This window comes from Rhinopithecus roxellana, chromosome 15 (genome assembly GCF_007565055.1).
Source record: "Rhinopithecus roxellana isolate Shanxi Qingling chromosome 15, ASM756505v1, whole genome shotgun sequence".
NCBI lineage: Eukaryota > Metazoa > Chordata > Mammalia > Primates > Cercopithecidae > Rhinopithecus > Rhinopithecus roxellana.
In genome coordinates, this window is record NC_044563.1 from 75,558,276 (window position 1) to 75,573,097 (window position 14,822).

Genomic DNA, 14,822 nt, shown 5'->3' on the forward strand with positions numbered 1-14,822 from the left:
AAGTAATTAAAAAGCAGACAAACAAGAGAGCCAGCTGCCTGGTTGAAAAGAAAGCAAAGAGAATTTCAGGGAGGGAGAGTGAGTTCGGAGATGCAAGTCGCCGTAGCAGGAGAGGCTTTCCCAGAGACACGGGAAGCTCTGAGCACCTGTTGGTCCCCGGCTTCCTTTCTAGGAAGGGCTGAGGGCGCAGAGGAGGAGTGAGAGGGTTTGAGCCCCTAAGGAGGAACACGGCAGACCCTGCCTTCACCACACTCCCTGTCCCCAACTCCCACGACCCCCGCTCTTCACCTGAAGCCTTGACTGAATAATTTTTTCCGTTGTTGTGTAATCTTAAATATCTAAAATTACAAATAGTTCATACATATATTCAACACATGCCTATATATTAAAACCAGGGAGGAGACCCTCTGCAAGCGGGGGAACCTGAGCATACCCCCCTCGATCTACCTTTCCCGAGGTTCTGCCGCAAAGAGACCGACTGGAAAATCTCAGAACCCGACTCTACGGCTGCCTTCTCCAACTATCCCCCAGTCTACCGCTAGGCTGTTGAGCGGGCTCTCCCGCTCCGCCGGACGTGCAAAGCACGCATGCACTTCTCCCAGATTGTTTTGTCAATCCGGGGACCTGCCTTCTTACTCTCCACTCCCGCACAGCCCCCGTTCCCAAAGATCTATTCCTTCGGTGCAAGGTGAGTGACGGAAATTTGCAACGTCTGGTTCGCAGGCCAGATGCACTCGGTGTGCGGGACAGAGGACCCTCTAAGGGAGATTCTCCAGTCGCCGGTCTGATACAGCGATTGCTATCAACACTCCTAATAAAGGTGTACAAGGAGCTAGACCCGCCCCCTGGAGCCCGAGTCCTCGCACGCCAGGCGCCCGGGAGAACACTTTTTCCTTGATCCGGGGAAAGCAAAACCGAATTTTAACATAAACATATTTGCATACGCCCCTCCCCTTGGCCCCGCCCCTAGGTGGCGCGGGAGCGCCGCCGAACGCCAACGCCAGGGGGCGGGGTGGGGGAGGGGGCGAGGCCCTCTGAGAGCCGGGTTGGGCTCGCGGTGCTGTGATTGGTATACCCGGACTCCGCCTCCAGCGCATGTCATTAGCATATCATTAGCTGTCCGCTCGGGCTCCGGAGGCAGCCAACGCCGCCAGTCTGAGGCAGGTGCCCGACATGGCGAGTGCAGTGCTGCCGAGCGGATCCCAGTGTGCGGCGGCAGCGGCGGTGGCGGCGGCGGCGCCTCCCGGGCTCCGGCTCCGGCTTCTGCTGTTGCTCTTCTCCGCCGCGGCACTGATCCCCACAGGTAGGTGTGGGCACCGGCCGGTTGGCCCCTGAATCTCCCAAGGCACCCCAGTAGCCGTAGCCACAGAGGGGGGAAACGTTTCCATGACAACCTCCCCCCACTTCCTAAATCCGAAGCGGAGGGAGTGTAGAGAGGAAACTCAGGGCTGAGAGGGAAGGGGCTGAGGGGATCTGTGAGCACCTTCTCCCCTGCCCGGCTGAGTGTGAATGAGAGTCCCCAGGGATGGCTGCACCCACACCTTCTCTACCCGGCTTTGCGCGGGGTGCAGCGTGGAGTGAGAATGGGGGGCCCGGGGGCTGTTAAGCATGGGGGAAGGGGATGAACCGCAGACAACCTCAACCCTTCCGGACCCTTCTAAACTCGCCGTTGTCCCCGTAACTTGCAGGTCCTCCCACCTCCCAGGGCTGCCCATTCGCCCCCACCTCTCCAAAGGGCCCCCCCTAGTTCTCCATCCCCGAAGCCTCCCGGTGGCTGACTCCCAGCCGCCGGCGGCGTGATTTCTCCCCGGTCCCCAGGACATCCCCAGACTTCTCTGATCTCCCTTGCCCCTTCCCCCCACGCGCTCTGCCTTTCTCCCCTGTCCCCAAATTGCACGCCTCTCGTGTTTCCCTCCGGCGGATCAACAGCCCTCCGCCCGCTCGGCTCCGCTGCGGGTCTTTTTGGCCTGGCTCCAGGAGGGGAAAGTTCCCCGGCCCGGCCCCGCGGGGGGGCGGCCGCTGTCGCCGCCTCTGCGGGAAGGCACTGGGAGCCTGCAGCCCGCCCGCCCCACAGCGTCCTCTGCCACGAGTGGGGACACGGGATTTCCCGGCTGCCCGTTCTTTCCGCGGCCCGAGGGTGGCGGAGGGGGCGTCGCGGCCTCTGCGGCCAAGCGGGCACCCTGCGGGCCTCCGCGCCCCCTGCGTGAAGAGCAGTCTTGGGAATTTGCCCAGGGGCGGCTCTGCACGCCCGGTGCCTTCCCTGAAGACGCCGAGCACTCAGCTGGAGCCCTATGTGTGGCTGCCCGTGTGCCGGGCGCGTTGGCGCGGTCGGGAAAGAAGAGGGCAGTGTTTGCTTTTGCTAACAAAAGGGAGCCGGAGCTCTTCCCCAGCGGAGAGGCCGGCCGTGCTGCACCCAGCCTCCCTTCCCGCCACCTCGCCGCGCTCGGCAGCCGCGCGGTGTCCCCTGGCCCCTGCTGCAGGCTCCAGGCGGGCGCCAGGACCGAGTGGCACGGGGCCGCGGGGGCGAGCGGCGATGCAGGAGGGGATGCAGCAGGGCTCTGAGCCTGCAAAGCCCCTCCTTGCAGCTCCAGAGCTGCAGGACCCGGGAGCAACAAGTGGCGGAGGACGCCGAGAGCTCAACCCCCACCTGCGGAGCCCCAGGCCCGGACGGGCACAGCGTTGGGGCCACCGTGCAGCTTCGGGGGCGCCTGTCCGCTTGGGCTGTGCCTTTTGTTTACACGCTAGAGGACACACAGTTATGTAAACACCGCAGGAGACACGCTGTAGGAGACGGGGGATGTGTGGGGGTGCTAGCTTGAGATTTGGGGGACGCCAGGTTGGCTGCTTGCCCCCAAATAGGCTTGGAAAGGAGCTCGGCTTGGGGAACCTATTGGGGGGCGTCTGGCAGCAGCGTCAATTCCAGCGCTGACGATTTTTTCTTCCATGCCACTGTCTCCGGGTGTTGTTTATGTATTTTTCCTCTGTGAATTCTTAATTTATGAGTTACGAGATAATTGGGTTCAGCCGATGCCGGTGTGGTTACAACTTCATTTCGGGTGATGCCTCTGACTGGATGGGTTCAATAAAATGTTCCTGAAAGAGATCCCTCGTGCTGCTGCATTGTAAAAAGCGCCAGTGTCAGTTAAACGTGAGCGTGAGTAAAGGCTCGGTAACTGGCGCATAATAGAGGCAACAATAGACTTGTATTGGCTGCACAAAAAAAAAAAGGGGGGGGTGGTGGGGGGAAAGCTGTGGTCGGGGATATTGCCTTTTGACTAAAAATGGGAGTCGTGCAATGACGCTTGGCAACGGAGTAGGATTAGATTATGCCTCCCCTGTCAAGACTGCTCATTGAAGGCATCGGATAGTAGCAACGGTACTATATTTGTAACTATCTCGCGGTGAGAAGTTGCCTTCCCTGCGAGGGATATATGCTGACTTAGAAGCGGTCTGGAACTCAACCGTGCATGTCAAAGCTACATGAAAATTCTGTTGCCAGTTACCATGGAAGCAGCTTCTTGCTCTTGTGTACATCCCTGTTTGTATGCTGGTTATCAGATTGTGTTCAAATTAGAAAGTAATTGGGTTTGATTTGTAGTGAGGGGATGAGATGACTTTCTTAATTTTTTTTCTCTTAATGCATATATATTTCGTGGTGAGTTTGAGAGGAGGTCTTGGCTCATTGCGGGGTCCCATACCCCAAGGGTAAATTTCAGGTGGGCACTAAGGGACTGTTCCTCCTCAGTTCTGTTAGTTTAAGCTTTCTCAGAGGCCTCCAGTTCCCACTCCCAGGGTTAAAGAAACCTGTTGGTGCATCTAACTTCATTAGGCTTGTTTGATTTACATCCTTGCTGGGAAAGCGAATTAGGACCATCGTGCGTGGGTCCTGGTTCTGTTTTCTCCTGTAACAAGCCATCCATCCCCCGCAGAAAATCTCCTCTCATTTCTCCTGTGATGTTTGGATGAAATGGATGTTAATGAAATGCAGCAAAAATGGGTTTGCTTAAGCTCACTCCACAGTGTTAATCACGCCTGTTACGTTAAGGTGCATGCATGATGTTGTTTTTGTTCGCGAGTGAACCAGTAGCTGATCACCCGCCTCTTATCATTTTCAGGATTAGAGAAGATGGCTGGTGGGTGGGGGTTTTATGGTGGTGATGGGAAGGAGGGGGGCTGAGTTTTGCTTGCTATGGCCTGTTGAGGCTTGCAAACCCGGGATAGAGACTTTACAAAAGTGCCGCCCTGTTATTGTTGCCTTTCCCTGCATCAAATTGAATAGCCGCAGGAGGGACTTGCACTTGTCTGTGATAGATTTGATAAAATATCCCTCATTAATGCCACTTTATATTTACAGTGTGTCACTGGAGACGCACAAGGCTTCATTTAGTGACTTGTGTGACGAGACAAGCTTGCATTATTTGCCTGGGACGTTTTGGAGGAACAAGAGACCCATTGAGCAATCTTTTGAAATGAACAAATACGAAAAAGGGGGGAATAAAAGAGCAGGCAGTCCTCTGGAACAAAGAGCTTTATTCATATGGATGTTGTACATGCTTTATCCAGTTTTCCCCAATGGCCCTCCTGGTAAAGGGGAGTGGGACAGGGAAGACTCCAACAGGCAGGACACTTTCGTTTCCTCTCTCACTTCCTGACTTCGTATTCTTATCGGAGTTGGTCCCCGGCTCACTGCCTGCTCATCTCTCTCCACACTCTAAAATCCCAGAAGGTAACGGGTTCCTGGGTCTCAAAGAGAGATTGTGAAATCCTTTCTCCCAGCTCTAAATTTCAACAGAAGACAATGCTAGCTACCTGTTGAGGTTGATGTCGTTGGAGGATATATTGGTTGAAGGGAAAGAGATGTCACTTTTCTATGACATGTGTCAAGAAGTGGTTGATAGTGAATGTCAGATTGGTAAGATGTCTTGCAATTATAACATTAGCCTTACTATTTATTTGGAAAGAAATGCTGTTAAAACCAACATCCAAAAGTTATATTCTTACTGATGGTGCTCTTGGACTTTTTAGTGACTTTTTCGCACATCTGGTACATTTTAGTCTCATACATAAGTGAATTTTTATTATCCCTTGGCCTATATTGCTAAATGATTTTTTAGGCTTTAAAAATTGATAAGATTGCTATGAATATAAACTGTCTCATTCTCTTGGGGTTTCTGTACATGACGTTTTAATGCCTAATTGGTCACTTAGAATTTACATTTTAAAAATGATTGTGCGTGCGTGTGTGTATGTTTTTAGCAAAAGGTGCATTTTAATGCGGGGAATCTCTTAAATTGGGCCAAACTAATCAATACTATAATTTGAATAGAAATTTACCAGCAGATGAAGAAAATTCAAAATGAATTCAATTCAAAAAGGATTCAAATGCTGTCTATTTTTCTTGGGAAGAATAGTTCTGACCATTATGCTGGGCATTTTTAACTGAAAATCCAGCACAGAAAGGAGAAATCACACAGCGACATCTGTTGCAGAATTGAAAATTTGCTGCTTTGAGTTGGAAGCAATTAGTCCCATATAAGCACCTAATGGTATCAGTGTGTGTGTGTGTGTGTGTGTATAAGCACTGATACAAATACATACATATACATATTTATGTATACATATATATGTACAGTATACAAAAACTTGCCCACATACAATATTCATATTCACATTAAAAATTATTTCATAGAAAATGTAACGTTTTGGGACTAAAGCTGTTTTTAGAAATACTACCTTTTGAGGAATTAGAGATTCTTATAATCATGGAATTTTGGGGAAGGGAAAGATATTAGAAATCATCTGGTGAAATCCCATTTTGAAGTAAAGTAGCCGAAGGCCAGGGAGGGAAGAACATTACTCTGCAGTTGAACTGAGGCTAGGTTAGCGACGGATCCTGGATGGGGACAGGTCCCTTGATGTCCAGGCAGTGGACCTTCTGTTCCGCCTCCTGGCAAGGATGCCTGGTCAGAGATACGGATCATGAATAGACACTATCTTGGCTAAAAATATTTTGTATTTTGAAGGCAGCAAGATTAATTGTTGCTCTAGGTAATAAACCCATGGATCAGAGGAGTGACCTCTGGGAAGAAAGGACCAGTTCTTGGTAATGTTGTCTTTGGTGTTGACAAATGATCCCGAAACCTCTGGAATTTATTTGGCAGCCGCAACAGAAATGTCATCCAAAGCACCTTCACAGGGGAGAAATCTGGATTTGTGTCATTGGAATAAGTCTGATACGCAAAAACTAGGCTTCGGAAGGCTCAGATTTAGATTCTTACAGTTTTTTAGTTGTCTTTTCAAGGATTAATATTAGCAGTAGAACTGGTTCTGTATAACTAAGGAAAAAGGGAAATATTTTTAAGTCAAGAACAAGAACATAGCTTGATTTTCTTGCCAGGCACTTGCCTCTTTTCATGAAGCCAAGAAAAAGCTGAGAATATTTTTTTGTTGTTTTTTAAAGAAAAAAAATGTTTTATTTTTGAAGGATGACTTTTTTTTTTTTACATTGATCAGATTTTTCTTTCCCATTTTATTATGGAAAATTTTAAATATAAACAAAGTGGAAAGAATACCATATTTAACCATCATGCAAATCACCCAGTTTCAATAATTATCCACCCCTGGTCACTCTGTTCCCTCTGTGCATCCTCCTTTCCTCAGATTACTTTAAATAAATCCTGAATATCCCGTCATTTCTTCCATAATTACTTTTAGAATGATTTCTAAGATACAGCCCCTCTTTTTCCACTCCTCATCCCAGTATTATTATCTGACCGTACGCATAGTATTCTCACCTGGATGCACCGAATTTTTGCTTTACCTTACTGAGGAAGAGAGAATGAAGGTTTGTTGGAGTTGGTGAAAGCAGAGGCAGAGACCAGAGAAGCTAGAGCACGATTATTGCTTCCACTGAGGAGACCTTCTCATATGGTTTGGTTTATTTTGAGCAAGATTTTGTTTGGATCGGATAAGATGAGTTTTACTGTTGTGCAAATACAGTTGTGTAAATATGCAGTAATTGTAGCTAGTCCTTCAACTGTGGTATGTGCTGGAAAGCACCCTTGGCGAGACTGGCCACTTCCATTTGTTCCCGTAATGAATACCCTCCATGTGAGGACTTCTGCAGGAAAGGCTCATGTTAGTTTGATGACTGTGAGATATCCCATTCGTATATTTATCTTTAAAGGCCTCCATGGTATAAATACCTTTGCATTTTGTGGATATATTGCTTAAAATAAAAATGTCTCTTCCCATTGCGAACTGGCTAAGTGCGAATTTCAGCCTGCTATTCTGTAACTGAAGTGATCACAAAATGCCTTCTTTGGTGTGGGAAACTCATACATCAAGCTGTAAGTATGCGGGCCTTATTTTTGTGGGATGGTGGTGAAGGATGGTGGGGAGAGAAAACGTTACTACCTTTCCTTCTAAATATTTGCTCCATTGATTTAAAATGTGAATTTTTAATTTCAGCTAGAAATGTTGGAATGCTTCAGTGTTAATTTCTAAAAGTCTTTGGTTTTTCTGAAAATTGTTCCATTTTCTGAGGTTCATGAAATGTGAGGTTTTTTTTTTTTTTTTGAGACTCTTCCTCAAAAATTTCATTAAATGTGGACTATAAATCTGAAGCATTTAATATTTGGTTTTTTTGTTTCCAGACAAACAGGGAATTATGCATGAGATGATTTTGAGGGGTCCGAATGGCCCTGGCCAGGTGAAAACCTGCCCCCTGCACCGTCCCCTCTGAGTTGACCAGGGCACAAGAAAAGCACAAAGGAATGCCTACATTCACGGTTTGGGGAGCGCCACCAAAATCAAATAAAAAGCCTTAGCTTGGAAACCATCAATGAAGGAAGGAACCCACTGGAATGTTTGTAATTACAAGTGGCACCTCCTTGTTTAAATTTCAGAAGCCACAGTTTCTTTTTCAGAGATTTAAATTGCAGGCTGTAGCCAGCAGCTGCTGTTGTGGTTAATGGGCAGTTTCTCTTTGAAGATCCTTCCAGTGCTGATTCTCAAAAGCTTTGGTGTAGTTGGCCTTGAACTAGGGTTAGAAAAAAGGGTGATGTAGGTATTCATACACATGCACAGCTCAGATGACGTGTGGCCTTTGTTATTACTCAAAGAAACTTGGTGTTAAGGTTGAGAAAAGCTCAGCACTGAGAAAAACCTGTTATGACTGACAGGTGTCTTGACTGAGGTGATTATCTTAAGGGAGATAAGGTGGGAGAAATTTTTTCTTTTAGTAGATGTTTTACTGGAATATAGACATTTGACCCAACATTTTGATCTAGGTATTTCAGAAATGTTAAATAGGCTTGAAATGAAAGTGCCGTGATATATATTTAAATGCTACTCAGTGTTTGAAGTTGATATTCCAGTGACATAGACTTTTAAAAATGCCTAGAATAAGTATCTGGCTCTTGGCAGACTTCCTTGGGAAGGTAGGTGCTCTGATTCCTCGTCGGCTGTCCAGCACTGGACTGCTGTGTCTAGTTGGAATTAAGTTATGCTGTCCCTAGAGGAGGTGGGAAGAATCTGCCTGAAAACAAAGGGTTCTCCAGTTCCCTGACTCCCATTGTCTGTGCCATATCTCCACTTGGCTGGGATTAACCTAAAAGTTAACGTTTAAAAAATTTGAACCTTTTTTATCTTTTTGCAGTAGGTATCAACTTTTCTCAAAGTCTCCATTATTACAAATGACACCATCGGCATCCTGGTCTCCAAGGCCTCTAAATTTGGAGTCTTTTTTTCCCCTCCTTAGCTTTCCTGCTTGCACTGAAATAAAATGGGGCTGATTGTTTCTAAGTGATATTCTCTGGAAACATCAGTGCTCTCTCCAAACTGTGTTTTGCTAACAGGAGACTCCTAGTCAGTTCCTCCTACCTGAGTCCTCTGCTAGCTACTGCCATTCTAATTCTTTTCAGGACAGGATCTAACATTTCCCGTTCAGAAACCTAATCTCAAATTCTTACTTCTTGCATCAGATTCAGAGTGCACACTGTTTTGTCTTTAGGTTGTTCTTCCTCAATTGCTCTCCCACTCCCTCTCTAATTGCCCTCATTTCTTATTACTTTTCAGCTTAATCCTGATGGGACTGGAAGACTGATGATTCTCCAGTGAAACTGAGGAAGAAAGTGGTTCTGCCTATCAGCATTCAGCTGGTTACCTTTGCATAAAATACTCTCTTTATCTTCTTTCCCTTAACTGTCTATCTTGGTTTGTAGGTGTAGGATGGCTGATTTCTCTTTGCCTACATTGAGAATAAACCCTTTCCTTTTACATCTTTCATTTTAACTAACACATACTTACCTAAAATGTACCTCAACCCACACGTTTCTTTTTTGACTTCACAGGTCTATACATGATTATGTTTCTTGAGACTAAGCCAAAATGTGTTGATATTATGGCTATGCTTTTCATGAAAATTTAAAACTTTAGATTGTTGAAAATGCATTGTCTTCATTTGGTAGTTTGTATTTGAATATGGGGATTTACTACAACATAAAAATGGGATAATTGACTAAACAAATTACAAGCTGTCAATGTAAGACTTTGAGACAAAAAGTGAAGTCCTTTAGAAGTGGGAAGACTTTTTAAGGGTCACAGTCAGAGGGCCTCATGTGGAACTGCTGACTTGGGTGAATGAGATTGGCTCCTCTGAAGATGATCCAAGAGATACCACCACCTTAGAGGAGTATTTGGTGCTTGTGTCTGGTGCGTGTAGTTACCTAGTTACTGGAAAAAAATAAATAAATACAATAAAATAAAATAAATCCTAAAAAATCTACCCAGAGAAATGGAAGGGAAGTGCTTTAAAACCCAGGCCTTTACTGGCTAGCGTTTTCAACACGTTTGACTTTGGAGCAGAGCTGCCTAACTAAACGAAGTTACCACCGTCAGTCACTGCCAGGCCAGGGTCTGGGCAAGTCTAGGAATTTGGTTGCATTTTGCATTTTGGTAGATAACATAGAGGGTGGATTATCACTGGCTCAAGAAACAAAAAAATGAAACCTTTCTTTCTCAGTCTACATGCTAAATTTGTTATCGTAAGGATCTTTTCAAAGCCTTTATCTGGGAACAATTTCTGCCAGAGTTCTTCCCTTCCTTTTTTCCTGGCCTGGCACCCTTCCCTTCAGAGTTCAGTTCTTGCTAGTAGAAAAAGGCTAGGTGGCATGATAATACAGTGATTTAAAAAGTTGATTATCTTGAAGTATTTTGGGACAGTTTTGGGGAATAGGTTGTATGTCAAACTGGTATTTATTTATTTGGCTCTTTGCTGAATATGCTTGTATAAATCCAGTCTCCTAGATGTTACAAGGCATCCCATTGATTTCTTCTTTTGAATTAGAAAGGAGGCATTGCTTCATTTTTCTTGCAGAAACCCTTATTTAAACAATGAAAACTTCAAAGATAGGGAGAAAAAAAACAAGTTAATTTAGTACTAAATTACTGCTCAAATGGTTTTATCTTTTAAAAGGTTCAAGTAGAGATTAGCTTAAATAACACTGAATTTCACTTTTCCTTGTGCGTACATATCTTGTGAGCAAACTTCATTGTGAAGAGCCCTCTGTCTTCTTTAGTTTTGTTAGTAATCACATAATTGTTAGTTGCTGTTGATTTCCCTTTCCTGAAGCAAATCTCTCCATCTCTGGGCCAGGTTTGCAAGGGTAATACCCAGTTAAGGTTACAGGATAGTAAAACCAAGTACTTTAATCAAACTGCTTACTTTACAAGATGGCAAAAATAAAATAAAATAATATATATGAACACTCTTAAGTAGGAAGTGTTTTCTACCTATTTACCTATCTCTGTTTATCAATCACTTTTATTAAAGCAGCAATACCTAGAGGTGGGTGTTATATCTCTGGCTACAGCTAATAATAATAACTTTTGTAAATCTTACACATGTTAGGGAATACTGAAAAAAATACTGTGTAAAAAGGATTAATTCAGGATGTACTCAGTCATCTCTAAGGTGAAACTGAAGAATACTGTGACAGCAAGATCCCACCTGGAGTTGAATGTTTTTTTGATAAGTGAATGGAATTATCTTGTAATCTTGGAGAAGCTGACAATGATTATAATCTCTAATTGCTGGGTCTTCTAACACAGAAAGGACATTATTGTTTTATGCAGTTTTCTATATTTTATATACTATGTTTAATAAAGAAATGGTGTTTCTGTAGCTAACCCATAAGACATTTGGTAGAAAAATGAACATTGAAAAATGACTTTAAAATTGAGTATCTGCTTTTATATCAGGCACTGTGTTAGGTTCATCTTTGTCTTTCGGAAGGTTCTAGTCTATTTTTCCCTCAACCTTGATTTCAAAAAATTTCAAAACCACAGGCAACTTGAAAGAAGAGTACAATGAATACTTGTATTAACTTTACCTAGATCCATCAACTGTTAACATTTTCCCCATTTGCTTTCTCTCTCTCTCTTCTACATAATGTATACACTCATACTCATCTTTTTTCTTCCCTAAGCCACATGAAAGCACATTGCATCATGATGAATACTTCAGCATGTAGCTCCTAAGAATAAAGACATTTTCCTGGGCACACGCAATACCATTATTACATTAAAATTATCTAGTCCATGTTCAAATTTCCCCAATTACTTTGTTCTCTCTGCTGCAGAATCTATCAGAGATCACACACTGCATATGGTCTCTAGTCTCTTTTAATCTAGAACCATTACCCTGCTTGCCACCTGTTTTTTCTTTAAGGAGTTTTTAAGGGGTATCTTTTATGGCATTGACATTTTGATGAATCCACCTGCTGTTTTGTAGAATGTTCTGCAGTTCTACAAATTGTTTGATCATTTCCTCATGGTTCAGTTCAGATTAAACATCTTTTGCAAGAACCCTGCATAGCTGATACTGCCAACTTTCTTGTAACACTGCCTCAAGAGGGACATAATATCAGATTGCCCTATTACTAGTTTGATCCCTTGGTTCAAGATATACATTTAGTTACTGAATGTAGGTGAATTTATAGAGTTCTCCATATTTGTCCCTTTATAATTCATAAGTAACCTTGTGCATATATATCTTGTGAACAAACTTTGTTGTGAAGAGCCCTCTGTCTTCTTTAGTTTCAAGCCTGAAGATCTTGTTCTCTAATGGCGCTTTACTTAATGAATTGAGCAGCATTGATAAACCTTGTTTGAATCAAATATTATGTCAGTGGTTACAAAACTGTGATTTTCTAATTCTCTTATTCCTCTACTTGGGTAGAGGCATTTCTGAATAAAGAGGAGCTTGCCTTCCCTACTCTTCTCTCTCTCTTTTTATTTATTTATTTTTTTTAAAGAAAATTACAATGGGTTCAGTGTGGTGTGATTTGGCCAGTGGGAACCCCTTCAGAGTGGCTCCTGTATCCTTTTAATATATTCTCATTAATTTTTAAGCTCTTTTGTATTTCATGTCACAAGAAGATATCTGTGTTTACATTGTATTTTCCCTGCCCCCATACCTGGAATCAGTTATTTCTCCAAGGAGTCCTGATTCCTTTTAGTCAAAGAATGATATTTAGATAGCGGATATCTAAGAATTGTGCTCATTGCTACCGACTTGTCATTGCTTCTAAACTTTTCAGTGAGGAAACAAGCATATGTGTGTGTGTGTGTGTGTGTGTGTGTGCACGCGCGTATAAAATATCCTTTGTCTCAAAAAAAGTTACATGTGAATTTTCAGCTGCATGGGGTGTGGGCCCTGTGTTCAAGGGTCAACTGTGTGAGTGTATTTTAAAAATATTTATTCATTTAAATCACAATGTCATGCTAATACATTCAATTCCAGCCTAACATCCCAGAGTACTTTATCTCCATCTCCCATTCCTTATTTGTGTTTTCTTTCTCCCATGGTGAAAACTCTGTTTCCCAGTGACAGCAACGTCTTTTTAGTACAAAATAGTTTTGGAATTACTCCACCAAGACCATTGTAGACAGCAAATCTACCGAGTAAAGCGTAGGATTTTTTTTTTTTTTTTTGAGATCGAGTCTCGCTCTGTTGCCCAGGCTGGAGTGCAGTGGCACGATCTCGGCTCACTGCAAGCAAGCACAGGATTTTTTGCCATTCTTTCTGTCTTTAAAATAGATCCCACTGAGGGTAGATGAGTACCATGTTCACAAATTTACAGATTAGTTGTGTGTGTGTGTGTGTGTGTGTGTGTGTGTGTGTATCAATAGATATATAGTTAGGATCATTTATTTCTGTTTATATTCTGTTTTAATTTCTTCCCTATCATTGCTGATTTATAATTGAAACATATAAATCATTAACGTGGCTCAAAATCAAAACTATCTGTTCTCATTTCATTCTCTATGTTTTTTGTCCCATTCCCACCCAACTTCCTATAGTTGCCAATTTCATACATTTCTTGTATATTCTTTCAATTTTTCCTTTTGAAAATATAATGAGTAGTGTTCTATTCTTTTAAACTTTCAAACAGCCTGTGTTGATATCTGCCTATAGTATGTATTCTTATTTGACAAATCCTAGGTTCTCGTATTTGTTATGATGACCTTCCTCCTCATTTGGCTGTATTTTGCTTTAGAAGCCTTTTGTTTTTATTTATTTATTTTTATTTACTTTAAGTTCTAGGGTACATGTGCACAACGTGCAGGTTTGTTACATAGGTATACATGTGCCATGTTGGTTTGCTGTACTCATTAACTTGTCATTTACATTAGGTATTTCTCCTAATGCTGTCCCTCCCCCTGTCCCCCACCCCACAACAGGTGTGTGACGTTCCCCGCCCCGTGTCCAAGTGTTCTGATTGTTCAATTCACACCTATGAGTGAGAACATGCAGTGTTTGGTTTTCTGTCCTTGTGATAGTTTGCTCCAAATGATGGTTTCCAGCTTCATCCATGTCCCTGCAAAGGACATGATCTCATCTTTTTTAATGGCTGCATAGTATTCCATGGTATATATGTGCCACATTTTCTTAATCTAGTCTACCATTGATGGACATTTGGGTTGGTTCCAAGTTTTATTCCAAGGTTCGGTTGGTTCCAAGTTACTATTTTCACTTTTCTCCCATTTCTTCCTTCGAAGTTCATAGTTTTACTTGGATAGTGGAAAGAATTCATTTTTTTCTTTTAATTCATCAAGTTACTTGCAAGAAAATAAGGACTGCCCTTTTCTTACAATATAATGTGTGTCTCTGAAATTTAATAACCATGACTTACCTTGCTTCTGATCAGCTATCTTTTTTTAAGCCTTCTTGTCATCCAATAAGTTGGCAAATAAATGTCTCAAACCCCAATTCTTCCCACTTTTCTTTTTAAATTGCAGTATAATGTACTTTTAAGTGCACAGCCAGGATGTCTTTTGCATTTAAACTTCAGACTGTGTTCTAAAAGTGGGTCTTGGACATCTCAGTCCAGATGTTCCAGTTTTCTCAAATAATACGAATGACAAAACAGCAGTTATATTTAGTGTCTGTATTCATGATCTCATTTAATCCTCACTGTCACCCTATAGTTACTACCGTTGCCCCATTTTACAGAAGAGGAAGAGGAGAGGACAGTAATAGGTCCCTCGTCCAAGAAACACAAATGGTAAGTATCAGAACCAGGATCTGAACTATATCTATGTTCAAAACTCATAGTTTTAAACACTGAACTGTATTTTCCTAAAATTCAAGATGTCTAAAACTGAACTTCACATCTGTTCTGGCCGGGCATGGTGGCTCTCGCCTATAATCCCAGCGCTTTGGGAGGCTGAGGCAGGTGGGTCACAAGGTCAGGAGTTCGGGACCAGCCTGGCCAATATGGTGAAACCCTATCTCTACTGAAAAATACAAAAATTAG

At 43.2% G+C, this 14,822-nt stretch overlaps 1 protein-coding gene across 3 annotated transcripts in view; it reads left to right on the forward strand.

Moving 5' to 3' along the window:
• The first annotated feature begins 1,044 nt into the window (after positions 1 to 1,044).
• Positions 1,045 to 14,822, forward strand: part of CADM1 (cell adhesion molecule 1) — a 338,763-nt gene continuing 324,985 nt past the window's right edge. For all 3 annotated transcript variants that reach the window (XM_010371713.2, XM_010371712.2, XM_030917956.1), the window contains exon 1: positions 1,045 to 1,303. In XM_010371713.2, coding sequence (XP_010370015.2) covers positions 1,174 to 1,303 — 130 coding nt within the window. In that variant the 5' untranslated portion in view covers positions 1,045 to 1,173. The remainder of the gene's footprint in view (positions 1,304 to 14,822) is intronic.